Source organism: Phasianus colchicus, chromosome 5, assembly GCF_987193195.1.
Source record: "Phasianus colchicus chromosome 5, bPhaCol1.hap1.1, whole genome shotgun sequence".
NCBI classification, from domain to species: domain Eukaryota; kingdom Metazoa; phylum Chordata; class Aves; order Galliformes; family Phasianidae; genus Phasianus; species Phasianus colchicus.
In genome coordinates this window covers 24,707,978-24,735,387 of record NC_143440.1, presented here as the reverse complement: position 1 = coordinate 24,735,387, position 27,410 = coordinate 24,707,978, and the positions used below count along the sequence as shown (strand labels likewise).

General features: G+C 53.5%; 1 protein-coding gene across 11 annotated transcripts in view; it reads left to right on the top strand.

Moving 5' to 3' along the window:
- Positions 1-27,280, top strand: part of DGKZ (diacylglycerol kinase zeta) — a 42,395-nt gene extending 15,115 nt beyond the window's left edge. For 6 of the 11 annotated variants that reach the window (XM_090140942.1, XM_090140945.1, XM_090140944.1 and 3 more), the window contains 31 exons: positions 6,984-7,092; positions 7,796-7,891; positions 8,734-8,811; positions 9,136-9,192; positions 10,559-10,627; positions 11,081-11,152; positions 11,424-11,540; positions 11,627-11,698; positions 12,056-12,151; positions 12,408-12,490; positions 12,598-12,658; positions 13,059-13,172; positions 13,555-13,695; positions 14,050-14,128; positions 14,419-14,474; positions 15,421-15,483; positions 15,736-15,809; positions 15,922-16,033; positions 16,338-16,537; positions 16,826-16,926; positions 17,065-17,144; positions 18,087-18,131; positions 18,403-18,472; positions 19,806-19,846; positions 20,322-20,512; positions 21,041-21,072; positions 21,871-21,911; positions 22,160-22,280; positions 22,794-22,830; positions 23,012-23,111; positions 25,327-27,280. In XM_090140942.1, coding sequence (XP_089997068.1) covers positions 6,984-7,092; positions 7,796-7,891; positions 8,734-8,811; positions 9,136-9,192; positions 10,559-10,627; positions 11,081-11,152; positions 11,424-11,540; positions 11,627-11,698; positions 12,056-12,151; positions 12,408-12,490; positions 12,598-12,658; positions 13,059-13,172; positions 13,555-13,695; positions 14,050-14,128; positions 14,419-14,474; positions 15,421-15,483; positions 15,736-15,809; positions 15,922-16,033; positions 16,338-16,537; positions 16,826-16,926; positions 17,065-17,144; positions 18,087-18,131; positions 18,403-18,472; positions 19,806-19,846; positions 20,322-20,512; positions 21,041-21,072; positions 21,871-21,911; positions 22,160-22,280; positions 22,794-22,830; positions 23,012-23,111; positions 25,327-25,443 — 2,725 coding nt within the window. In that variant the 3' untranslated portion in view covers positions 25,444-27,280. The other 5 variants (XM_090140937.1, XM_031593465.2, XM_031593468.2 and 2 more) reach the window with 5 other exon arrangements.
- Positions 27,281-27,410: the final 130 nt, after the last annotated feature.

Here is a 27,410-nt window from a genome sequence, read left to right as displayed (position 1 = left end):
CCAGCCCCATCTCCGCATTATCAGTGTCTGTAGCTGAGAGCTTTAGGCTCCCTTGGCTTCGCTCCATGCTTTTGAGAAGTTTGTGCAGCCTCCCCCACTCCCAACCTGGGAGCTGCATTCCTGCCTGAGCTGTGTCCCTCACACTGGAGCTTTTTCCCTGTGCTGGTTTCATGCTGCTTCCCTCAGGCTGCTCTCAGTCCCCTGCTTGGGCACCATGCTGGAAAGCTTTCCCCCAACTTTCCATATGTAGGGGGGTCTGGGAAGGGGCAGCTGGGCTGTGGTACTGTCTTCCCTTTAAGCAGGGAGGCACGGAGCTGTGGGCATCTGCTACAGGAACAGATGGCCCATCCAAATTGCCAAGGCTGGCCTGAACTGCTGCTGCTTCGCTGTTCTGCAAAAGGAGCTCTGAGAGATAAGGAACTTTTTAACATCCCTCTCAGCCTGGGTCACGGGCAATGCTGATGAAACCAAAATAGAAACTGCGCGAACTGCTGCTGCCCCATCCCCTGCTCTTGCCTGACCCTTGTGCTCTGATGTTTGCTCGCCCTCTGCACTTCATTAAGAATAATTTACCTTCCCAGGATGTCACTGCAGCTGCTTGGCTTTCAGCATGGAAGCCAAACAGCAGCGGCTTCTTTAAATCAGTGCTGCCCAATTTCTTGATAACCAGGAGGCAGATTATTTAGTGCAGTGGCAAATAAACTTCATAATGTTATGATGGTGGAAAGTTGTCAAGGGATATGAATGTGCAGGCTCAGCCCAGAAGCCTCCAAGGAGACAGCTTTATTTTAAATGAAGACAAAACTCCATCTTCCATGGATTTTGGGAAGGAAATCACATTGTTGTAATGGGAACATTACTCTGAGCCTTAGGGCTGGCAAACTCTTGACTTTATGAAGTATAAGTGGAGAGGCTGAGCTAGCCTGGCAGGTATGCTTTAAAGCAGGCCTGCGGCACATTGAACCTGGCAGTGGGACTGGGCAGGGCTCTGAACACCTCCCTGCACTCCCAGCCTCGAGGTACTGCTTGGGATCTGGAACAGGAGGAGCAGGGAAGGTGTGGGTCATGTTGGGCACCAAATGGCAGCAAAGGGGTGGTGGGACCGGAGCCTGGAGAGATGCGGGATGGAGCCAGCAGGGGGTGGGATTATGACAAGAACTGTATTTAAAAAAAAACAAAAACAAAAACAAGCCTCAGGCCCTTCTGCTCCCATCTCCTGTTCTTCCCAGCAAGCCTGACCTCAGGAACACTTGGTTGTGCATCTTGTGAAGGGCCTGGCAGGAGGTGGGACAGCTGGTCCCTTTTGCCTTATTTTGGTCAAGGCACAGCTAAGTGCTGGGGACTGCACTCAAATCGCTGTGTGGGCTTGGGTGTCTCCTTCAGTACTGCTTTGCTCTCTGGATGAGCTTCCCATGAGAAATTGCAAAGCTGCAGCATTTCCTTTCTCCCACTTGCCTCGGAGCCTTGCACAAAGCAGCTGCGAGCATCCTGTTGCTGCCTCCATCCCTCCTGCTCTGGTTGTTTGGGGAAAAGGGATTTTGCAACAGTTTCTAATTAAAATGTCAGTGAAGATGCTTCCAGGCAGTGCCTTTTGTCCTCTGGGGAACAAACTGTCAGGGACAGGGGCTGCAGTATGACAGATGGGTGTCATCTTCCCTTTTACAGGCTGGAAGGAAGCAGTGAGGGTCCTGCTTTAACCTGCTTGCTCACGGCATCCCCAGCTCCTGGTGGAGCACCCAGAAGAGCTGAAAGTGGCAAGGGGCTATGGTTAGCAGTGGCTGCCTGTGAAGCCTGGTCCCATCCTTGGGTGTTTGGTGTGGTCATCTGCTGTGGGCACCGGCAGTCAGAGAGGTGCTGACCCTGTGCCCTCTCACCAAGTCTTTGCTGCCAGCTTGGTGCTCAGCTGCACCGTGGAATTCTTGTCCCCTGAAAGAGGGCACGTGAATAAGTTTTCCCTCCGGCCATTGTCTGCGGGGATCCCATTACCATTCATTGTATGGAACGTGTCAGACCTTGTGGGTTCTTGGATCAGGTCCCTGCGCTGGCACTGTTGCAAGGTGGCCTGTATGTGTGCCGCAGGAGGCTGCGAGTTTTGCTTTTGTTTGGCCTCATTCTCTGGACAAGTGGTTGTGCTGGGCCTGTGCCCTGGTGTTGCCTTCTGATCTGTGCTGCAGTGTGACACATGCTGTCATGGGGGCTGTATGGCACACAGAGGCTGAGCTGATATTGTTGCCTTCAGGTGATGGCACAACTGAGGGTGTTCTTGGCTATGGTTTGCCACAGGCATGCACTGGTGAGCATGACCCACAGCTCACCAGTGGATGGATGTGTTTCTGGTCATCTCAGTCCTACATGTGGTGCAGCATTACTCACACATCAGCTGCAGTGATGAATCGGAAGGTAGAGGGGCTGACAGTGCTGGGAAACATGAGCTGTTGTTCCCACTGTGACAGCTGTCAATGGCTCATGCAGCCCACAGGCAGTCACTGCTTCTGTCCTGCTCCTTGCTGGTGGGGCTTGTCTGCACCCCCACTTCTGAGCTGGCTGAGAGCTGGTGTGCCTGTGCCTTGGCTATTCTCAGACCTTTCTGCCTTGGAGCCCACATTCACACAGCCCTGCCCCTTGTGCAGCTTCTGCCTCTGGATCATGATGTAGGACAGATTACAGCTGGAGTGGAAATTTTGGGTAGAAACCATCTATGCAGAGTTTGGGAACTTGCTCACATCTCTGCAACCACAGTCTGAGGGCTGCACCATGTCTTGACCAGCGTGTTCCCTTCCCTGTCCAGCACAGGACTTCCTCTGCATCATGCAAGCTGTAGATGGGAAGCGAGGCTGCATGGAGCTTGGGAGATCTTGGCATCACATGCAGGTGTCTGTTAGTAACACCTCTTCCCAGGAGTTGAACTGTGCAAGTCACTGTCATTGCCAGGGAGGACAGCTTGTAAACTGAGACAGGCTCTTGTCTGCATGATGGCAGCTCTGATGCCATAGCACCCACCCAGCCACCGCAGCAAGTACTGCTTCGCAGACTCAGTCAGGACAGATTCTCATCATGGAGAAGGGTGAAACATGGGTTCATTTCCCTCCTGTAGCCCCGTGGTTGGGAAAAAATGCTTTCCAATCAACTAACTGAAAGGTCTGCTGATGGTTTTTTCAAGTCCAGACTTTCTCTAGGCTTTGAGGCTTGTTTGGCTGGCATCCCTCTTCTTCTGGGCACCGGCAGGAGGACACTGGGGGGAGGCAGAGGGGGAACAATGGCACAGGCAAGAGGACTGAGCAGCATGTTGCACTGCTCCCTCTGTCTGAGGACACAGAGGGCATGGTCAGCACAGTACCCAGAGATTTGCCTGAGGCTGCTGGAGCAAAGCAAAGTAATGGAGCTGAATATCAAGAAACTCTCAGTGATGTGGGTAGAGCTTAGAGCTTATGCCTTCAGGGACACTGTGTGGAAATCGACCTGTCTGGTTTTGTTGCTGTCACCACCAGGGGAGTGATAGCTGCTGGGTGATCAGGATGCCCATATCAGCCGATCCATGAGCTCTCTGTCCAGTGAAGTTACAAGATGCAAGTTTTCCCTCTTTGATCGCTGCTCGGCTTTCCAAGGGTGTTTATATCTTGCCACCAAGGTTAGCTCTGTCCTTAGAGCACAGGGCTGCATTTGTCTCTGAGAGCCCCAGGGGTTCCTGCAGCACCTTCCTCCTCCTCCAGCTCTGCAGGGCAGCACACACTCTGGGATATGTTCCTACTTCAGCAAGGTCTCCGCCCACCAGTACCAGGCAGGGAGCAGTAGGCTGAGAAGCTCTGAGTGGTCTGGATCAAAAAAATCCTACCAAAAGCTCCAAGTGCAGATCACAAGCTGACTTCTTTCTTATTCACAGAAGGAGATTGAAATGATAGTGTAGAGCTGCATGCAAATAGAGTTGATGTCCTAGTGCGTGCAGCAGTATTTCCTTTTCCTCCTACCTTGCAGATGCCAGGCTGCCTCCAACCAGCCCCCTGAGCTAACAGCCCAGTGATGCAGCCTGCAGAGAAGCAACATGCTGTTCTCTGTTGTGACTCAACTACCATCAGTCTTTTCACAGAAGCATGGAGGTCACAGAAATGTCAATAGTGTTAGGCCAGGGGCTGCCAGGACACAGCTCTCCTTCAGCAGCACCTGGTTCATGGTGCTCTGATGGTGCACATCGGTGCTGGGCACTCCATGCAGTCAGTCAGTCTGCGCTGTCAGCAGCAGCTCTCAATGCCTGCACTGTACCATTTTGAGCTCAGATTGGAAGTCAGTTTCAAGCAATGGGGATATCTTCACCATCAGATCTGAGCTGCTGCCACGTGGTGCTGTTATGGGCTGTCATATGATTACCCAGCAGTAATCTTCACTGCTGATGTCTGGAGCGTGAGTCCATGTGCCTCTTTCTGACAGCTCTGGAGATAAAAAAGACCATAATCAACCAATAACCAAACATAAATGTCAAGCCAAGGGTGTTCTAGCAGGTTTCCTCATGAGAATGTGGTGTGAAAAGGAAGGAAGCTGTGTTGAGAGATCTTCCTGCCCAATGCAGCAACTTAGCAAGCACTGCACTAGCTTGGTGCTGGTGGAATATCTGGGACAGAAAGAACCACCTGTTCAGCTCACTCAGGTGGACAATTCTGTCTCTCCCAGCAGCTTAGCCTGGCCAAGCTTGCCACACTCAAGCAGTTCTCTCATGTTTTTTTTTTTAAACACATTTTATTTGTTCATGTAGTTCTTAACACCTATTCGTGATGACGCAATTCACTGCAGTATCCCACTGATGTTGGGGAAAAGGGACAGGAATGGAGTGCTGCAGTGACAGGGACAGGCTGGAAGCTGGCTGGTCAGCAAGACATGGTTAAGTCCTCTGGAAAAACCTCATGGGCCTCGGTGGTGTGATGGGTACCCTGCTAGTCACTGGGCAGGGATGGGTGTACATGCTTTACTCGCTGTGATAGAACTTGAGAAATCCCTCTGAGAAGGTGGTACTTTGTTTTTGCTTTCAGTTCATCAAGGCTGTAACTCCCCAAATGCTGCTCTCTGAATTGCACATTCCACTGGAGAGCATCACTATTTTTTTCCCTCCTTGTCTGATATTACCAAGTACAGATACGGTAGTGAGACTATAGACTTCCTTGCATAACCAGGCTGCAGGCAGAACCAAACCTTACTTTTCTGTCCTCCACCTTTGTAGCAACTGAAGATTCAGAATTTGCTTCCACCATGCTCTTTAGAGGCTTGAAACAAACTGGCTCTGGAGAATGGGAGTGCTGGTACTAGTCAGTCAGCCTCTTCCGCTCTGACCTTTGCATGCCAAGCTGAGAGCGCTGAAACTGCTGCAGCAGCAGCTTCCATCTGTGGCCTAGTGCTTTTCACAGACAGCTGCAACGCCCTGGCAACACACTCAGCTTTGAGGGAAAGGTCAAGAGACCCGTTAAAGCTCTTTCCAAAACGAGAGGGAAGTTTTGAGCAGGACAGATAGGATGATTTTCCTAGTTCTCCTCTGCTCCAACTTTCTCAGCCAGGCTCCACCAAAAGTGCTTGCCCTGCTTTGACTTGCCTGATTGTTTTCCTTCTTTGGTGCTTAGTTTCCATTTGCCACAAATTCTGTGGGTCTGCTGCTGCTTGTGCTGAACGGTTACGGCTGCAACACCGGGAGTGCCAGCACCAGTGGAGAAAATAGTGGTGGGGCAGAGAGCAGGGCTGGCCTTGCCAGGGCAGGAGTTCATCCATGGAGCAGTCTCATGTGTGATTCTGAGGATGTTTTCCTCAGTCTAAGCTGTGAAAATAAGCATAGACTGCCTTAAGAAGAGCTTTGCTTTGAACTAGAGAGGCCCAGATGCTCCCAGTGGGTCCCAGAGGCTGGACCCAGCCCTGCCGTACACCATAGCACCCAGCTCTCTCAGCTCAACTGCTCCAACTGTGCTTTGTAAACCTGGGGCCATCCCCAGCCCCACAGATCCCTGGGCAGCCTATTTAATTCCTGCTTTCTGTGTCAACAGCCACCGCCGGGCACAATGGAAACCTTTTTTAAGAGGCACTTTGGGAAGAAGGGGCTGCCGGGCCCACGGCGTGCCAGCGTGGTGGCTGTGCCCACGGGCAAGGCCCGCCGCCGCTCCCAGGCCGGGCTGCCCTCTGCTTCACTGGCCCAGCGCCGTCGCGGCTCAGGTGCCCCGCTGCCAGCTCTCTCCTGTTTGCCCCTGCTCCGCCGCCGCAGCCCCCGCCGCCGCTCCAGCACCACACCACCGTGCCTCAGCCCCCGCTTCGCCGTGCAGCAGCAGCGCGGGGGCTGCCCGCCAGCCATCGATGCCACATTGCTGGGGCCCTCGGTGCTGCTGGCCGGCCTCCTCCCCGCTGGACGGGAGGGGGCCGGGGATGCCTCCAGCTCCTGGCCTGCAGAGGATGGCGACGGCAGGGTGGATCGGGGCAGGTGGTGGGCCGAAGAGAGCTGGCTGGGCATGCTGCCGCGACTGCGGCCACTGCAGGCCAGGCTGCTGACACGGGGCCCTCGCTGCCTGCGCCGCGCCTCCTCCCACCGCCTGCCCACCGACGTTGGCTGCAGCCGGGCTCCCCACGGCCTGCCAGGCCGCTACCGTCGCCTCAGCCAGCGCCGCCGCTCCAGCGATGTCCTCTGGCCCGGGCTGCTGGCCACCACTCGCACCAGGTGGCTGGCCCAGCAGTGCGCAGGGGCTGCCTTCCCTGAGTGCTTGGAACCAGAACCAGCCTGCTGCCCCGACGGCTGGAGCCCCAGGCTGCTGTATGTATGGCAGCGCGCAGGAGGCGATGCTGTGGGAAGGGAGGCTGGGGTGGGCAGGGAGGGATGGGCAGGGCTATGCCTACCAGGAACGGCTGCTTCAGGCTCCACCGCATCTTGGAGAAGCATCCTGGGGCTTTTGCCTGACAGCACAGCAGGCTTTGACATGCCATTCTTCCTCCCCTGAGCTAATAGCTGGCCCTCCTGTGTTTTCCAGGAAAGCTATTGCCAAGTCCAGCCTCCAGCACATGGTAGCCCAGCCAAACCCTGCGCTAGCCCTGAGGAGCGAGGCAGAGAGGCAGATACGCAGCACTGTGGATTGGAGCGTAAGTGGTGGTGTGCTTTCCTGGGCGTTGTGTGGGACAGGCTCCTGGCCAGGCAGCAGCAGACTCTTCCCATGCTGAGGCTTCCCACGTGACTTCGGCTTTGACACTTTATGGCCTCCATTGTGCCACCAGCTGGTGCCACTGTCTGTGCTGCTGGCAGGACCCCTTGGCGCTGTGAGGAGAGGCATGGGCAGCTCCCCAGGAAGGTGGCACAGCTGCTCCTCCTAAGCTCAGCTCCTGGCAGTGGAGCTTTGCTGGTGACTGGGGCTGAGCACCAGGACAAGCCTCTGCTCCTCTACAGGCAAGGCCAGGCAGGCTGTAAGTTGCGCCTTTAGGTCACAGAGTGGAAACTGTTTTTCATGTGATGAACTTTCCCCAGATTTTCCTTTCAAGTGTTGGAAGCAGCACCTCTATGCAGGACATTTTGCAGCTGGACTGGAGATCTTTGCTACGGGATCTGAACAAGGGGAGAGTTGGTTTCCTGGGGCAGTCTTATTTCCAGCGGGTGGGCAGCAGCTCTGTGAGGTTTCCTCTGTGCAGATGTTGGCCCTGGTTTCTCAATGAATCTTGATGCCTTGCCAACACCCAGCTCCATTTCTTCTTTCTCACCTCATCACATAACTTCTCCCTGGCACAAAGAAGTTTAGGGACGGGGTGATCATTTGAGGATGCTCAGAGAAGCACATTGTCTTGTGCCTTTCAGGAGACTGCAGTCTATGGGGAGCACATCTGGTTTGAGACCAATGTCTCTGGAGATTTCTGCTACGTTGGGGAGCAGAACTGCATGGCCAAGCTGCTGGTAAGTCACCTGGGGTCACCCACATCCCCGCGTGCTCCTCAGCTGCAGGCTGTGCTGCCACCCGGCGGAGAGACCACGAAGGCCCTGGTGCTGGGAGAAGTGTGGGCCTGAGGAGCTGGCAAGGGGAAGAGGACATTTCTCTGTGTGCTGCAGCGCTGCATGCCCAGTGTCTGCCAGTGCTGCTATTCAGTTTTCAGCAGGAGTCCAGTGCAGAGCTGCATACAGCTGCAGGTCACTGCAGGGAGAGGTTGTTGGGATCACACATGCTTAGCGGAAGAATCTGAATCCAGCTTCTCTGGAACAAACCTTTCAACAGAGAGAAAGAATGAGCAGTGGAGACCCAGGCCTGCTGTCTCCTGTCCTTGCATGCCTGTACTGGAGCCCCAACAGGCCTTGCAGCAGCATAGCTGCACTTCTCTCTCCCTGCTTGCAGACTCAATCCTGCTCATGGTGCTGGATTTGCAGCACTGATGCCACCGTGTGCCTGCCCCCTAGCCTTATATTGCCACCAGATGAGCTAAAGTTCTGGGCCAGATTGTGAAAGTGCTTCCCAAATGATGTCCTGTGTTGTTCTGTAGCAGTGTCAGAAGGGGCCAAGGACTGCTTTGGCAGTGGTAGACCACCTCCCTGTTGTGCTTTTTGCTGCAGACTCGAGAGCATCTGCTCTAGGCACATGCTTAGATCCTGTTACTGGCAAGGTGTCTAGATTGTACAAAACTCCTCTAGGACTTGTTTTTTACATCCTGAAATATATGAAAGAAGCATGAGAAATGGTTGAGTTTCTGGCCTCCTTACCCTGCTGTTCACATGCATGTTTTTCCTCCCGTTTTCTCATCCTCCAGCAAAAACCTCTCTCCAGGCGTAAGTGTGCAGCATGCAAGATCATAGTGCATACACCCTGCATAGAACAGCTGGAGAAAGTGAGTAAAACCTGTTAAGCCCTCTCTGTGGCTTCCAAAGCTCTGACAGTCTGATACTGGCCATTCCTTTCTCTGGGGTAGCATAGGAAGATTGGAAACTGCAATGTGTTGCTGGAAAGAGGGATCCTATGAAGAGACAGTACCAAAAGGAGCACTATTTACTCTATTGGGACTCCTGGCCCATTTTGTTTAGTGACAGAGGTGGTGGGTTTTTCAGTCAAGCACTGAACATTGCCAGAAGTTCTGCTATAGTAAAATAAACTCCATTAGGTTTCCTCTTGGTGGTGATTTTACTGATTCCTATCATATGTGTTCAATCCACAGATAAATTTCCGCTGCAAACCTTCCTTCAGGGAGTCGGGATCACGGAATGTACGGGAGGTGAGACATGAGCCTTGGATGCTGCCTTTGGCTGAGCCCTTGCCTTTCCAGATTGGTTGCCAAGGGGTCAGCTGCTGCCAGCATGCTGCCCATCAAAGTGCTGGCATTGTACTGTCTTCTGGCTCCAGAGGGGAGGTGCAGTAAAGAATGTTTCCTTGCCAAGCAGCAGCACAGTCTGGGTGTAAGAAGAGAGGAGATTGCAAGCAAGAGACAGAGCATCTGCTGCTTTGTATGTTATATAGCTCCTGTATCAGCTTGGGAGGAACACACAAACAGTGTTTCCTGAGAGGGGCAAAGAACTTCTCATTTGCTGATGTCCAAGCCAATAGAGGAGGCTGTGGCAAGCAGCAGTTTCCCAAGTTTCCCACAGTTTGGCAGGGGGCAGCGCAGGCTCAATTCTTGCTATATTGCTCCGCTTTTCCCAGGGTGCCACAGGTGCTCTTACAGCAATGGAAGGCACCATGATGGTGCTGTTGGATCTCTTGTCTGCACTGTAATGTAGTGGGTGTAAGCTGGGACCTGCCTGCTGAGCTGCACTTGTGAAGCACCTGCCAGCCTTCGTGACTTATCCTCCAGCCTCTCTCTCCAATACCCCTCAGTTTACCTAAGGGCATCCCATTTCCACAGAAAAGCATTCTTCCAGAATTTTTGCTGCCTGTCCCCCTGCAATACTCAAAGACCCCACTGTGAGGTACCCCTGCTTCCACCATCCTGCAAGCACCAGCCCTTACCCATAGTGAGGCTGTGGGCAGGGAGAAGGTGCCCATGAGCAACTCTGTTCCTCTCCTTGCAGCAGGTTAGCAGGATTTTATCTGGGGAGAAGAGCAGGGTGAATTGGGCATGGGGGCTTTGGAGCTGCTTTGTTCCTTGAAAAACACTGTTAGAACTGGGCAGGTTGCTAGGAGCAGGCAGTCGACTTGGCTGCAGGCACTCCCATCGTCTTGCTGTGTGCGGAAACTGTATCTCACTGGGAATTTTCACTTTGCACTGGCACCTTTTTCACCCTTCACTTTTGCTGTCTGGTCAGAGATATTAAGAGAGAGAGAGATGGCTTATGGCCAAAGTAACATTATAGGCTACTGCTTATCCACTCTGTTGTTTGCTTTCTGTGATTCTGTCTTCAATTTCTGATGCTTCCTTTCTGATTTGGTTCTTTGTTTTGTCTTGTTTTTTCCTTTTCTTTGAGCACGGCAATTTGGTCTTGTGCCCCTAAGTTCTTTGGCTTTGCCTTCTCAGATGTTTGGTGCTGGTGCACAGGCTGCAAGAGCAGAGGTTCTGGCTGGCCTGTGCCTGTTCCTCTTGCCTGTTCCTGTGTCCTTGTATGCATTGGGACTTTCACTTTTTTTTTCTTTCTTTTTCTCTTTAGCCCATAGTTGTCCGGCATCACTGGGTGCATCGGAGGCGACAGGAAGGGAAATGCCGGCAGTGTGGCAAGGTGAGGGGACATCTTGGTGTGTTTTTCCTCAGCCTGAAGGGGAGCTAAGGTCAAACAAGGGGCAATAGCAGGACTGGGAAGTAGAAGAATTCCTGCCTAACATATCACTATTCCTGCCAGGCAGGAGCAGACTGTAGCAAAACCAAGACTCATGGCCTGTTTCACACAGTGAAGCACTGCATAACTGCTACCTATATAAAGTTGTTCTCCCCCTGGGCCCTATCAGTCCTAGAGGGGACTGTCTTCCTGATGCACTATCCGTGGGCAATAGAGATGCTCCTGCAAAGAGCAAAGCAATCTCCCTGGTGTTGTAGGGTGGTGGTTGGGTCTATCTGACAGGGATCTAAAGGGCTCCAGCTGCTGGCACATTCTCTTTGTGTATCTGGGAAGGTCCTATTAGATGGTAGAAAGCTGTAAGGGAATTCCCTAAGCCTCTCATCCTTCCCTCTGCAGGGTTTCCAGCAGAAGTTTGCCTTCCACAGTAAGGAGATTGTAGCCATCAGCTGTTCTTGGTGCAAGCAAGCGGTGAGCAAAGCCCCATTGAACATCTGCTCTAATGACCTCTGCTTTTTGCTGGGACCCCCCAGGCTTTTCCTCTGCAGCCTGCCACTACAGCTACTCTTACCGAGATAGCTAGGAGCTGCTATGGGAAGCTTTCTTCTCAGTGCCTCCTAGGGGAAGCCCTTCCATTGTGAAACTCCTGCATCATTTCGTACAGCTCTCCTTTCACTGGCACAGGGCAGCTGGGAGGAGAAATGGAGTGGGCTGAGGTTTCTCTGTCTCTCTGCTTCTCCAGTATCACAGCAAAGTGTCATGTTTCATGTTGCAACACATCGAAGAGCCCTGCTCACTAGGGGCTCACGCTGCTGTTGTTGTTCCTCCCACCTGGATTTTGCGGGTCCGACGGCCCCAGGTAAAGCATATCAGCTCTTGTCTTTTTGCATGGCTCCTGCTTACCCAGCAGTTCCTCATATAGCGTTTGGGTTTCTTTCTTTTCAGAATCCAATGAAATGCAGTAAGAAAAAGAAGAGGACATCATTCAAGCGAAAATCCAGCAAAAAGGGTGCTGAGGTAAGAGATGAGGGGGGATAGGGGAGACCTTATGTTGGAAAGGTAGAGATGCTGTGCAGTGAGGAGCAGAACTGGGAAATCAGGGCACTTTTCAGGGGCTGCACTGAGGTGTGAGGTGGAGGAGCGAGGGGCTGGGGCAAAGAGGAGCCTTGGGAGTGGCTGAAGATCTCAGGTTTCACAGAGCTGAGAAAGGCTGAGAGGTGAGTTATGTCTGCTGGCATGGTACATTCTAGCTATTAGATTTATGAAGTGGTTGGGATATTCTCTTCTTTTCACTCTTGACCTACATGATGTTAGCTGGAGGTGGGAGTTTGCATTTCACTAGGTCTGTTAATGTACCTGTGGTGTCTCTTGCAGGAAGGGAGGTGGAAACCTTTTGTCATCAAGCCCATGCCAGCTCCTCTCATGAAGCCCTTGCTGGTGTTTGTGAACCCCAAGAGTGGTGGGAATCAGGTACGGCCTTGCCCTCCATCTCCCTGAGAAGGCAGCTCTTTGCCATTTGGCTGCTGAGAGCTCAGAACAGTTTTGGTAATGTCTCAGCTGCAAAAAGGACTAGAAACCTTTGCTGTCAGTTTGCATCCTATGCTGTCCTCTTAACCCAGACTTTGCCTGAGTACCCCAGAACACTGCTGTATTGACCTGTCACCAGGCTTTCTTCCCTCTGTTCACTGAGAACTGACTGTTACCTGAAATCTTTCTTACTCCCTAGGGAGCCAAGATCATCCAGTCCTTCATGTGGTATCTCAACCCACGGCAAGTTTTCGACCTCAGCCAGGGCGGTCCCAAGGAGGCGTGAGTACTGTTTGCTCTATTTCAGTTTACCCCTGCAGTAACACATTTTCCTGGCTGCAGTCTCAGTGTCTGTGCCCTCCCCTCCTGACCCTCCTTGCTCCTCGCAGGCTGGAGTTGTACCGCAAGGTCCACAACCTACGGATCCTGGCATGTGGGGGAGATGGCACGGTGAGTCCCCCAGCCCCTTCACACCCACAGTACCCTTTGCAATACCCTTTTGGCAGTTCTCCTCACTGTAGTCCAGAACAAGGCAAAATGTGTGCATTGTGTCTGTGATACAGCTGGTAGCACCAAGTACTGCGGGTCCCCTCATGCACAGCTCCCAGGTGGTCTAGTTGTGTGAAGGTCTGCATTTGTGGCCCTTTCAGGGGAACAGTGTCCCCACTGGGGCTGCTGGTATCTCCTGCAGCACACATTTGAAGTATTAAAGAATGTGAATAGTCTCAGTAGTGGCAAAGGAAACCTGTCTGTGCCTCTCTGGCTGTGGCTAGTATGTGGCTCCATGTCACCTTCACCTGCCTGTTGTTCCCTGAATTAAACAACTGTTCCTCTGCACCCTCTTTCACAGGTGGGCTGGATACTCTCCATTCTAGACCAGCTGCGCCTCAATCCACCTCCTCCTGTGGCTATCCTGCCGCTGGGGACAGGCAATGACTTGGCCAGGACACTGAACTGGGGTGGGGTAAGTGACAGGAAGAAGAGCCAGCCATAGCCAGAGGTGGACAGAGAGCTTCGACTGGTGCATTTGCACCTACTTTTCCTAAATGCAGACCAATAAATAAGTGCCATTTGGACATTACCGTTCTTCTGACATACAAACTATTCTGAATTAGATTATAATATATTAGAACATTAACAAAAGCAATCATTTTTTCAAACTTTTGGGAGATTTCTAGAAGGAAGATGCATTGTTTTTAAATTTAAAGTCCCATTTGGTTGTTATGCATTCAAGTAGAATCTCTCTTTTCCACATACTTTCCTCTGAGATGTTTTCCCACAGTCCACTGTCTCTGAGACATCCTGGGAGGCAAATAGAAGACTCACCAGGTTCTCTTCTTCATTAGGGTTACACAGATGAGCCTCTGTCCAAGATCTTGTCACATGTGGAAGATGGGAACATTGTGCAGCTTGATCGCTGGAACCTCCGTGTGGAAGCAAACCCTGAAGCAAACCCTGAGGAAAAGGATGAGACAGCTGCTGACAAGGTGGGACATCTCTCTGCCTTAGTTCCCTGTTCCACTGGAGTGTCTGCTACACTTATGCAGGACAGTGGGTGGGCTGGGTGCCACACTGCCTTAAGCCCCAGTGACTCATGTGCCTGGACATTGCCTGTCCTGCCTTGAGACCTGTGCCAATGCCACAAGGCCACTGAGATCAGAATAACAGAAAAGGTGACCACCACCTCAGGCTGGTCACCTCTGTGGTGTCCTGGAGGGACAGCTGATCCCCACTCACCCTCGTGAGCACAATGCGTGACTTGCCTTTGCCATGGCCACACACTGGCAGCCTCATTTTGCCAGCATGAGGGTTTGCAACCTTGTTCCTCCCTTCCATTTCAGCTTCCCTTGGATGTCTTTAATAACTACTTTAGCCTTGGTTTTGATGCGCGGGTGACGCTGGAATTTCATGAATCCCGAGGTACGTGGCAGCAGGGTGCAATGGGGCTGCAGCAGGTCTGCAATCAGGGGCACCTGTGTGACACATCATAACTGCTCCTTGGAAAAGTGGACACGAGGTCTGATACCAGAACAGAGGTGAAATCAGAGGGATGAGAGGAGTTGTTGGGGGAAAGAGGGATATGTGCAATGGCAGTGAGCTGGGAACTGTACTGGCCAAGGCTGGCTGGAAAGCCATGTTTGGGGAAAGCAGACAAGAAAAATATTTACATGTTCAGGCCAATGACTTGGATTTTTTTCTCCTTTCCTTAGAGGCCAATCCAGAGAAGTTCAACAGTCGGTTTCGGAATAAAATGTTCTATGCTGGGGTGAGTGCATGAGGGTATCTAGGCATTCCCTCGTAGATTCAGCTGGAACATAGGCATGGCCCCAGCTCCTGTCCATTACCTAAATTCACTCTGAGTTACTGTGGCTTTTGCATACACCTAAGCTGAGCCTTGTGCCTGAAATTGGAGAGGTGCTGGAGAAGGTTTGCAGCACTGGGAGTTGCAGCTCTGCCTGGCTGCAGACATTGCTGGTGATATAGCTTTCTCTCTGGCCTGCGGTACAATTGCTCTCTTGATCTCCTGCCACTATTGTTCTCAGGCTGATGGACAGTCAGCCAGGCAGGACCTCCTCAGAGCTGTGGGAAGGCAGACTGGCCCTCCTGCAGAGGAAGGGGAAGCCTCCCCATAGAGTCCTCAGGCTACTTTGGTCTTTTATTTTTTTAAACCTTGGGCCATTTTCAACTCCTTGGCTAATTATGCCTGCTAGAGCTTTGCATCTTATTGTCTTATTTATGTGTCTGTCCACTCACCCACAGTATACCATCCTATCCAAGTGGTAGGGTGACTGGTATTTTAGCAGTACTGAAGGCCAAGTGCTGCTCTGTACCATCTCATGTCTCCCACCTATCTCCCCTATCCTGTTACCTCTAAACAGTTATATCAGTATTATGCTCAAAACTGAAATTGTCTCCTGTAACTCAAGTGTCTCAGTAGAGATAACCCACCTTCCCTAAAGCCAGGACTGGGCTGGCAAGGAATGCTTGGGTGTGTTACTGAAGCTGTGAGGTGCCCCAAGGTTTTTGGTAGGCAAAACGGCAATAGGAATGGATCAGATTGTTTTGGGAGGGTGAGAGAAGAGGGCTTCTGCCAGTCAATGAGGAGAGGGTTTACTCCTCTCAGCAGCTGGGGTTTGAAGGTTGGTGGCAGTCTTCCTGGCTGCCCGTTTGAGTGAATGTCTCGGCACTAACTCCGTTTCTTGCCTTGGCAGACGGCTTTCTCCGACTTCCTCACAGGGAGCTCCAAAGATTTAGCGAAGCACGTCAAGTTGGTTGTGAGTGTGCGGCAGTGCTCTGGGCCAGGGAGGGGGGCAAACTGTGTAGGGAGTGAAGAGCAGCTGCTCTAAGCACGGTGATGAGTATCTTAGGGCTGGGGGAGAGGGTGTGTTCCTTGGGGCATCACCTTCCCTTGGCTTGGAGGATGGTTGCCCTGAGGAGCAGAGGGGAAGGCTGGTTCACCCTGGATAGCAAGGGCGGGCCAGACTCCTTCCTTATAGCAGCCTAAGTGCCCCTGTGTTTGTCTCCAGTGTGATGGGGTGGACCTGACCCCCAAGATCCAGGACCTGAAGCCCCAGTGTTTGGTCTTCCTGAACATCCCCAGGTGAGCAGACCTAGGACCTGCCCTAGTGCACTGGGCTACTGACTGCCATCGAACAGATCTGTGCCCAGGTTTGAGGGTGCCTGTCCATGTGTCGTTCACTGTCCCTTCACAGATACTGTGCAGGCACGATGCCCTGGGGCAACCCTGGAGAGCACCACGACTTTGAGCCGCAGCGCCATGATGATGGCTGCATTGAAGTCATTGGCTTCACCATGACATCCCTGGTGAGTTTCTTGGTGCTAGTGGTAGCTTGCAAGCAGGGGAGTGACCAGTTCTATTGCCCAGGAGTCAGTCAGCCCCACTGCTTCACAGTTCCTCTCCTGTGCAGTTGTGGTGCTGGCTTGTGTGACATTATGTTTTCCCTCAGATTTAGGCAGGATGCTGTCATGCACTGGTCTCTGTGGATTCTTTCCCACTGAGATCATGCCCAAAACCTTCAGAACTCAGTACACCATCTGGCTGACAGTGGATGTTTTCCCCATCCATTTCTCAGTCTGTGCTCTGCTCTCACTCTGGACTCTTTCACAGGCTGCATTGCAGGTGGGTGGCCACGGGGAGAGGCTGTGTCAGTGTCGGCAGGTAGTTCTCACCACGTCGAAGGCCATCCCCATGCAGGTAGATGGGGAGCCCTGCAAGCTGGCAGCTTCCTGCATCCACATCTCCCTGCGCAACCAAGCCAATATGGTGCAGAAGACCAAGCGGCGCAACTCCATGCCTCTGCTCAACGAGTAGGTTTCTCAGATCAGTCTGTCATCTCCTCTCCAAAGCAGAAGGGGTGGATGGAGAAGGGGAGGGACTGATCTATCACTCCCAGAAGTATTTTGGTCCTCTCAAGGCAGGGCTGGAAAGGGCCCAGGCTGCCGAAGTGTGGCTAGAGTCTCATACTGGAGAAGCTGCTGGTGGCAATCTCCCCACACCACTCTGGGCTTTTGCCTGTACTGGAGGAGTAAGGTGCATAGGATAAAGTGAGTTATCACCTTCTGATCCCTTCTCTTTTCCCTTCCCACGGCATGCAGCCAGCAGCCAGTGCCTGAGCGGCTGCGAATCCGAGTGAGCCGAATCAGCATGCGCGACTACGAGGCACTGCACTATGACAAGGAAAAGCTGAAGGAAGCCTGTGAGTGACCAGCTGAGTAACAGAGGGGTGGGAACTGCACTCCCTGAGTCCAGCAGTGCCTGCAGCTGAGCTGTGTGAGGTACTGGGGATCAGGCACAGTCTGCTTCCTGAGTTGTATGTGTGTCCCATTTTGTGCAGCTGTGCCACTGGGAATCATCGTGGTTCCAGGGGACAGTGACCTGGAGTTGTGCCGGACCCAAATTGAGAGGCTGCAGGAGGTGAGGCTCTGTGTAGAAGAGGTTGTGGTTAAGTGCTGAGTTTGGAGGAATCAGAAGGATTTCTAGGCCACCTTGATCTGCCTGCGCCAACGCACACATTCCTGCTTCTGGTAGGAGCAGGATTTGCTTTCACCACATGGTGGAGACAGGTTCACGAGCTGAATGGCATGATTCTCCCTGCTGTCCAGCAGCTTATTTCTTTGCACTGCTCTTCTGACCTTGTTCTCCCGGCCCCGAGTGTCATTGGCCCAGAGAGATTCTGTGGCAATCTCCTGCTTCCTCCTAGGTGTCTGGGGAGGCTTTTCCTCTGTCTATTTGTTTGCTGTACTGTGTGTTCCTCCAACCTCCTTTTAACCTTCTACAGGCTTTGCATTTCTGGGCACAACTCCGCTTCTCCCTTGGTGCCCAGATTAGGGTTGTTTTCCCCCTCCAATGCTCTTTATTTGCAAGTAGTAACTTTAGTGCTCTTGCCAGTGTATCTCCGACTTGTACACAGGCTGTATAACCTTCGCTCCTGATGAGCAATGTCTTCTGAGTTCACAGTGTGGCTCCTGGTATTGCACTGCACAATCCATTTTTCTCCCAGTTTACAGAAGCTTGCTTAGTCCATAGTGAGCTGGCAATTGCAGCTTAGGGCATCTTAGGCATGAGGCTAGGAGACTCCTAAGCTCAGAGAATACCACTTTCTCACATCATCAGCCTGGTAGCCGCCTCCAAAGCAGTGCTAATGTTCCTCGGTCACCTAATGTTTTCCCTCTTTTCTCTTCTTGAGCTAAATTATGTTTTCTGGTTCTGGAGCGGGGCAGAGACTTTGGCCTGGCAGTGCGTAAAGCTGCTTGCCATATCTGCAGTAGGGTGACAGTGCAAACCTCTGTGGGACCAAAGAAGGGATAGGAGGCTGCTCAGGCAAACACTGTAACAGCACACCTTGCCTTTCTGCAGGATTTCTCTCCACAGCCCTCTGCTTTGCAGCGCCTGCTCTTTCAGGTGTGTATGGCAATCTCACCATCCCTCAAGCCCATCTGTTATGTGCATTATGCTTGTCTTGTGGGCTCATCTTCTGGCACTTCTCCAGTGAGCTGGTATGTCAGCTCTGCTCTGTCCCGTCCTGCTCTCCATTACAGTGTTCAGAGTTCTCATTTCTGTCCAAGCATCCGCAACCCTCCAATCTGCAGGGACCTCCCAAAACAGGAGGGACATGCTGGGGAGAGAATAGAGGGGCCAAGAGACGTCACTGTATTCTGTTTTTTCTATGCAGGAAGGAGATGGAGCCAAACCGAAGACACTGTCATCCCAGAAACTATCACCAAAATGGTGCTTCCTGGACTGTGAGTATCATCATCTACTGGGAGAGCTTTGTGCATGAATCTGTAGTATGACAATACAGAACTTTAGTGGCAAGCCATTGAGAGCCACGTGGGACTTGAGACTCAAGGATGTTGGGATCCATGCAGCCAAGTTCAGCAGTTCTTTGCTCAGGCTGTGCTTCTGGCAGCTAGCCACGAGTAGAGTGAGGAGCCTGCCAGGCAAGGGGTATCTGCTGCTCTCCAGCCCCGGAGCTGAACGTAGCTCTGCAGGGTATGTCCAGTCTCTTCAGGAGTGGTGGGGTTGCTCTTCTGTGGCATACAGGCAGGGGGCCCCCGTGCTCTAGCAAGCTGGGAGCGAGAAATCACCTTGTATATCTTAGAAGTATGGGAACAGTTTCCCCACTGGTTTCCAGCTACTTCTCCCCATTCTGGAAACAGCTTTCTTCTCTTCCTCTGCCTTCACTGACTTGGAGGTCAGAGCCTCCAGCTCTGTGTATCTGGAAGCTGGCTGAGATAAGTGACTACCACTGACACTTTATCTCCCTAACTTGCAAGGGGAGTTTCTAACTGACAGCAGCAGGGCTTAGGGCAGAGCAAAGCTGTCCACCTCCTCTGTACTCAGGGCAGCACACAGCTGCTTAGCCCTGCATGCAGGAGGGCTTAGCAAGGGCCAGGGAGAAAGACAAGGGCAAGAACCAGTCCTAGCCTAGACCGGGAAAAACAGACCTGTCTCCAGAGCTTGCAGTCACTGCTGATCAGGTAAAGGCTGTCTTGGATATAAGGCAGATGCTTCAGAGGTCCTGGCAGGTCACCTGGGAAAATTGTCCTTTCTTCTCATCTCAACAGAGATGCTGCTGTATTTCCCCTGAGATCTCAGGTCTCCAGCATGTGTGTTGGTCCTTCTCACCCTGCAAGGGACATCAGGTACAGCCAGAACCTGCAACATGGGCCTCGGAAGCCTCATACTAGGCTGAAAGGATGTTGCTTCTCCCCTGGGGCCTTCAGACCCTTCAGGAGGGGCTGCTGGGATGGTTGCTCCCAGGTGTCCCTCCTCCAGCCAGTCTCCCAGCAGCAGGTTCTGAGCTCAGGAAAATGTGTCAGGAAAGGAGCCAGAGCCTCAATCAAGACAGCACAGGCTTGTTAAAGCAGCTGAATTACTGGCCTTCAGCAGCAGCTCTGTGGCTGTAAATCTCCAGCCAGGACAGAATAGATGGAGCTCTTTCACTCCTCTAATCCAATCTGGCAATCCCCACTCAGTTTGCAGAGAATTCCCTGGGCCCCCGAGGGTCCCATTGCAGCAACCTTGCCTGGGCAGCCAAGAATCACTCTGTCTGATTCTGTCCCTATCTTGCAGCAACCACGGCAGATCGATTCTACAGGATAGATCGTGCTCAGGTGAGTGTGGGAAAAACAGCCTGAAACATAAGGTGGGGGAGATTCAGGAGCCACTAAAAGGAACTCCGACTGCTTGAGGCTGGGATGCCTTCAGGCATCATCGGGGGTGCGCTTTAGGCTGAGGCAGAAATCCTGTGAAGGTCTGAGGTCCTTTTGAAAAGAGATGGGACTTGCACCAGCCTGGGGTGAGGACTGAAGGAAGCGAGGCAGGAAAAGCATGCCTGACCATAGCCTCAGGCACTGGTGATGACAAGCTTCACAGGAGTAGACAAGGTGGGATACAGCTCCCTTCCTTTCTCCATGTCTGACTCCTTGAGGCTCCTCACAGTGCTCCCTTTCTCTCAGCTTTAGTCAGCTATAGTCCTGTGGGCAAAGGGTTTTCAGAGTGGGATGCAAGGTGGGGTTTGAGGGCTTGGGAGATGAAGCTATACAGATGTAGGTCTTGCTTCCAAAGAGGCTGACTTTTGCATTCCAGGAGCACCTCAACTATGTGACAGAGATCTCTCAGGATGAGCTCTATGTGCTGGATCCAGAGCTGGTGATCACCCAGACCGTAGGCACATCTCCTGCCATGCCTGATCTTGTCGACTCATCTGCCACACCTCCTGGGCACCATTTTGCTTTCCCTTCCTCTTCCTCCTCTCCACCCTGCTCTCCTGCCCCCAGGTGAGTCTGCAGTGGGAGAAAATGGGTTGCTGGGCCTCAGGAAGGATGAGCAGCAATGGGAAATCCATGGTTGGCTTCATAGCTTTGACCCCTAGGCTGGATTGCAGAAGGGATCCCAGGAATTGAATAAGAATCCACTGCCAAATCAGACCAAGTGGGTGGGATGTTGTCCTGCCATCCCTGCTTCATTGCTGGCTGTGCTGAAGGCAGTGGAGCATCACAGTGTGACTAGGCCATGGGGCCAAGCTCCAGCACCTGGTCTGTGGACATGGGTCAGTCCAGGCTCAGGTGTGGGTGCTGAGAGCAGTAGTGGAAACGGGAGTGGGGCTGGGGAAGATCCCAGCTCAGGGAAGAAGCAGATGGCATGGTCAGAAGGTAGCTGATATTTTGGCCTGCTTCTCCTGCTGGCTGGAGAAGTGCTACAGGTAGGCATCTCCGAGCTGTCCCTCCACTCACCATGTGCACCTTTCAGGCAATGTGCTGCCCAGGCTGGCAGGGTTAGTTACACCTTCTCTTCTTCTCTTCCAGTGCTGACACTGAGCTCTGCCTCCCGCACAAAGGTGAGTTCATCTGTCCTCACTGCAGGCGCCAAGCGGGGCCCTCAATCTGTCTTGCCTCCTCTCCTGAGCTATTTTGGGTTCCTGCCATTGCTTTCTGGCCTGTCCTTTCTCTGAAGTGCAGCCAGGAGCCCTGCAGCTAATGTGCTAGGTGGGGGCAAGTGACCCCAGAGGCAGGCAGCAGAGACCTGATGATGATTTGTGGCGTGGTCTGGCCAGGTGCTCCCCAACTCTGCCGAGCTGCATGGGGAAGGCAGGAAATGGCATGGCAGAGGGGTTAATCCCCCACCTGCAGAGCTGTGTGCTGTTGGCTGGATTGGGGGCTGTTTCTGCCAGGCCGCAGCAGGAGCTCAGGAGGTGGGAGCACAAGGTCAGGGGCCTCGCTGAACTGAGTAAATGGAAAGAGTTTCCTGGAGCTTGAGCAGAGCTCACAGCCTGGACGTGTGAGTGACTCATGTTGAGAGGCGTCCTAGCTGCTGGCTGACACCCAAATCTGCTCCTTGCTTCCATCACAATTCATCCTGCCCATGGGCAGAGCCCCTTGCTTCCCTGCACACATCTCCCTGGGCCAAGCTCCAGCTACACCCCCAGATACATACCTCTCTTCTTCCCTCAGATACCCGAGGATGCAGGAGTCATGTATAATCAACCTGGCTACTGTTCACCCTGAAAACATGGGGCTGGAACCTGGAGGAACTCAGCTGACAGTTTTGGGTCTCTTGTGCCCAACTCTTGGTTCCCCAGGTAAATGAATAGCGTCACAGATAGAATTTTCTGATCCCAACCCATCTCTCTTTGCAGATGACCTGATAGAAGCTGCCAAGAGCGGTAACTTCAGCAAGGTAGGCACTTTAGCTTTGTGCTTTGACATGCCACTGCTCTTCAGTGGCTGCTGGTGAGGCCTTTCCTCCATGCAGTGCCCAACTAGGAGGAGAGGGTGAAAACCAGGCAGGCTCCTGGCAAGGAGCCTTGGTCCTCAAAGCTCCTCTTCAGAAACAAGCTACTGGGCGCCCCAGGGATGTGGTGCCAGGGCTTGGGGAGTTACGGACGAGAACTGAAACTCATCTGGACCTCTCTGTTAATCTCATAGTTCCAAGAGCTGCACCGGGCTGGAAGAGACCTGATGGTGCGAGACTCCTCTGGCCGAACTGTCCTCCACCATGCTGTCGTATCAGGGAGCAAGGACATAGTCAAATACATAATTGAGAATGGTGAGCTGGGCTGGTTCACTGTGGCCAGAATGCCACCCTTAGCAGAGCAGGCTAGCAGCCAACAACACCCCCTGAGGGGTCCCATCCCCTCAGATTTGCTGTATCCTCCCACTGTGACATGGGCTATCCTTAGTATCTTTCTGCCAGTGCTGGGTGCCCCGGGCTGTTATCCCATCCTTGCTGTGACCGTCACGTCTCTGGGAAACATCTCTCAGTGTTGTGCTTCTGCTTTCATGGGAGCTGACCTGTTGTTTTTGGCAGCTCCCACTGAAATGCAAGCTGATTTATTTTTATTTGGCTGTTTCTCTGTAATGAATCCACAAGCAACTCTTCTTCCCTTATCTCAGCTGAGGTCAGATGCTGTTGCTGGCCTAAGGGTTTTGGAGCCAAGCTCTTTGTGGGCAGTACAGATAGTACCCCCACAGCAGGGTGCAGTGTGCAACCGGGGTGTTGGTAGGCCCACCCTTGCCTTGTGGCCAGGTCTCACTTGCCCCGCACTCTTTCTCTCCACAGCCCCTTCAGAAATCCTCGATGCCGCAGAGGAGGAGAAGTAAGTTGTTTCCAGACATTTGTTATCTGTTGGCCACGGTTTCCAGACCCCAGGCAGAATCCCCTGGGCTGACCTTGGGACAAGCACCTTTTGCAGCCAGGGGGATGTCTCTCATGTGCAGCACTTATCCCCTCTTGGCATGTTTAGGGGGCACACCTCACATCTTCTTTCTTTCCTGTAGCGGCGAAACCAGCTTGCACCAGGCTGCAGCTCTACGCCACCGCACTATCTGCCACTACATTGTGGAGGCCGGAGCGTCACTCATGAAGACTGACCTGCAGGTGATGGTGGGAGGACTGGGAGGGGTCCTGTTGTGGGGCTGGCAGGAGCTGGGCCACACAGGCTTGTCTGAAGAGTAGCTCAAGGGCTGGAGTTTTTGCCAGCATGCAGCCTGTACAGGGGGAAGGCACCAGGGCTGGGAAGAGAGGAGCCATTTAGGGTCCCCATGGAGCTGCTCAGCCTGCTCCCAGCAACACAGGGGTTAAATTCCCCCCATCCTTTCACTTCTCTCCGTGTTGTTTTATTAAATTAGGAGCGAGGCGCTGGAATGTCTCATCCCTGTCTCCCCCTTCCCACCCTGTGGGGTCACAGCGAGGACAGTCTCGCTGTCGAACTCCCTCCCAGCCGCAGGGCTCCCCCCGCAGAGCCAGGACTCACTGGGGCTCCTCGGGTGAAGCAGAGTGTCAGCAGGCGGGCAAGGAGCTCTCGTTCACATACCACATTAATTGAGATGTGTCTTGGTGCCAGGAGCTGCTGCCAGCCCCTGCAGAGCAGTTGCAGGAGGGGAACTGAGGCGGTGTTTTGGTCCGTGAGGTTCCTGACATTGCAGCAGGGAGATGTGGTTGTGTTTGTCTGGCAGAGGAGGTGTAGGAACGGGTTGAGAAGGTGCAGACTATGGATCTGGGACAAAGACCCCAACCAGGGGCTGGTTGAGTTTAGGGACTGCCTCAGACAATGAGCAACCCCTTGCCAGCTGCCAGGGAGATGCTGCATACACAGTCTCTGGCTTCTGATCACTCCTTCTTGTCCACATGGTGCCCAGAGGGGTGGCCTGGCAGGACACCTGGCAGGCAGCCACGGGACAAGGTGATTACCCATGAGGGGAGAGATCCAGGAGAAGGCAGTTGGGGTGACACAGCCCTTCTCTGTTCTTTGGGCAGAGCTGTGGGGTGCTCTGCTTGATGAACAGCCTCAACCTGCCAGCACAGAAAGAAGCCCAGCTCAGGAATGACAGCCTGCCCCAGGGAACGGGGCTTGCATCTGCCTGTGTGAGTGCATGCCTGGCTTTGTAGCTCTTTGGAGACTCACCTGCTCATGGCGCTGACCTTGTTTAGCCCCAGGTTACAGCCTGCCTGCACAGGCAAGAACCAGCTTCCACAGAAACTCTGCTGTTGGACCTTTGACAGACCTATATGTAGCACAGCTGGGGACAGCATGGTCGTGCACTCACGACCCTGAGGGAGGCCAGCCCTTATCAGGTAGCACACATCAGCCTGTCTGTGCAGAGGGGCCCTGGCAGCTCCAGTTTCAGGCTGCGGATCCAGGCAGGCGGTGGTGCTGCACCAAGGCTTCTGCAGGGGGATGAGGAAGAAACCCTATTCCTCCTTTTTTTTTTCCTCTTTGTTCAATGCCTGCTTAGATTCAGTGGCTGCAGAGCGGAGGCCCCCGAGGAGAGCCAAGCAGTGAGGCATACAACAGCCTCTAGCCCCCTGCATGCTCAGCACTTCTTGGCATGCCCCGGTGTGTGTATGCATGATAGGTTTCTTGGTGGCTGCATGCCTGGCAGCAAGCACAGGGGTGTCCCAGGAGTTTCTGTGCGAGTGTGTAAGAGAAAAATGTGCCTGTGGGTGCCCCCTTTGCAGTTCCACTCTAGTGCATCTTTGCGGTGGGATGTGCTCAAGCTTTTGTTCACGGCCATACCCACACACACTGGAGGCTCCTAGAGCCTGACCATTGTTCACAGTGAAGAAATCCGTCTGTGGGTTGTCATGGGGGCCCCTGCACCCCAGTCAGTCACCGTGGTCCTGCTGTGTGCCGTGAGATGAGCTGGGCAGCATCGCTTCCCTTTAGGGGCCGCTTTTCAATGGCAGCGGCAGAGTGCCAGGTTTCCGTGGCCTCTCTCAGCAGAGGGTTTGTTCGGCACTGTGGAGCCCGGGCATTAATGAGAAGGAGCGAGGGGCAGGCAGAGGGAGGGGGAGAGGAGACGTAGCGGCGAGCCGTTAACAGATTTGCTTTTTATGGAGTGCGGGAGTTCATTAGTGGACACAGTCCAGATGGCTGCAATAAGCTGGTGAAATGCGATCCTCCTGCGGGAGCAGGAGCACTGGTGAGGCTGCAAGAGGGAAGGGGGGTTGGTATTCTCGGGCATTCCCCAGACATACCCCTCATTCCTCACCCTCTCCCTCCTGCCTCGACAGCGCCGGGGAAAAGCGTGTCATGGGGAGCCTTTGTCTCCTCCGGTGCTCAGTGCACTGATGTGTTACCTTCCCTCTGCAGGGAGACACCCCTAAGCACAGGGCTGAGAAAGCCAATGACCCTGACCTGGCTGCCTACCTCGAGAACCGACAGCACTACCAGATGATCCAGCGGGAGGACCAGGAGACAGCTGTGTAGCGCTCAGCGTGCCTTAGCCCAACCAGCCTGGGCAGGACGAGAAGAGGGCGGCACCTGGCAGAGCTGTGAGTCTGGCCCAGCCCTCCCTATATGTCAGCCCAGTCCCTGGTGGAGATGGAAACAGCAGGGCTGTGCCCCAGGTTGGGCTGGGACTCTGTTTATGAGGACAGTGGGTATTTGGGACTTGAAGCCCTGTTCTTTGTGTGTCCCCCTTTGCCTCTCATCCACCATGTTCCCCGCTCCAGATGGGCTCCATCCCAGAGCCCCACTGGGGCAGGCAGGGATGTAGCAATCTGTCACCCTCACACAGGGGAGCAGTGGTAGTGCCCCCAGCAGGTTCTTACCTATGACCCATGTAGGACACCATCGCTCACCCCTCTGCCTGCTAGTGGTACTGCTCCATTAGGCACTTCACCTTGTCCAGAAGAAGCACCATGATGTACTGCCTCTGAATCCTGTTCTCTCTTGTTGGCCTGGGACTGTCCTTGGTCTGTGTGGCAAGAGACAAGTCCCTTGTGTTAGGGAATGTGTACCCACCCCTTCCTCAGAGCATCTGGGACTGGCACAGCTGGATGCGGGGCAGCTGCTTTCAGTGCTGGGCCTGTGCTGCTCTCAGGGATCTCCCCGTGCTCCCAAACTATGCGACCGCTGCATATGGCTTCTGCCATCCTCACAAATCAGACTCAGGGTCCTGCAGGGAATCCTGGGAGGTCCCCCAGCCCAGGCACAAGCTGCCTGGGCAGGCTGCCAGCAGGCTGCCAGCACACCTCCACAGGTTTTAGCAGAAAGAGGGATTTGGATGCATAGGAAGCATCAGGATCCCCAGCCCTGAGTCATGCATGTGACAGGATGGCATTTGGGGCACCACCTGCCATGGGACACGAGGCACCGTCTGCTCTGCAGAGGCCATGAGTGCTGAGGTAGCACAGCAGCCCTTGTGCATGCATTTTTGCAGAGCAGCAGTCCCTGGCTGCAGGGTGCCGGCAGAGGGGGAGGGCAGATGACTGTTGGCATTGGTGCATTCAAGCGGGAGGTGTGTGCAAAGCAGGTCTGGGTTGCAGCATACAGGTGGGGTCCCAGGAGAGGAGGCCGGGGCATCCCCAGTGTGCATTCACACCTGACTGTGGCTGTGCTGGGTGATGCTGCTCACATCCCCCTACAACACAAATACTGAAGAAAAAAACGTATCACGACACCACACAACACAAATACTGAAGAAAAAAACGTATCATGACACCACAAAGAACCACAATGCTGATCAGGCTTTAGGTTGTGGCAGAGTTACCTTTGAGGCTATGGGGCAGCTGGACCAGAGCAGCACGAGGCTGGTGCTGGGGTTCAATGATTAATATCATTGCTGTTCCGACGGCGATGCTCCAGCAGCACCAGGAGTTCCCATCAGCGCTGCTCACTCGTGGACGAACGCTGTCATCTTCCCAAAGGTGCAGACTGCTGCCCCAGCTAGGGGCCCAGCTCCCCCTTCTCCCCAGTTTGTACATCCCCGTTTTTGTACAGGTAGTTCAGAGACACACTGTCCCCCTCCCTGCCGGGCCCCACGTGTGAGCTGAGTTGCTGTGCAATTCCGAGCCTGGCCGCTGTGTAGGCAGAAGCGGAGGGGTGTTGGTAGCCCTGCCTGCATGGGGCAGGGGTTCTGTGCAATACCCGGTTCGGTGTTTCCAGACGCTGTGTTAGGACTGTATTTTTGTAACTCTGTGAGTGCCCGCTCTAGCAGGCCCGGGGCCTGGCGTGAGCCCGCGCTCCCATTGCTTTTTGACTTTTGACTGTTTGGATGTTGATGTTTCTTGCCATTGAAATAAAAAAAAAATGGATGTTTTAATTCCTTCTGCTGCGGGGGGCGTGGGGTGGGTGACACGTGGCTGGGGTGAGCCAGGTTGGGCCTCAGCCTCTGGGGCAGCGCGAGGCACCGGCACTGCAGGGATGCAGTGTGGGATCAGCTGCAGCAGGAA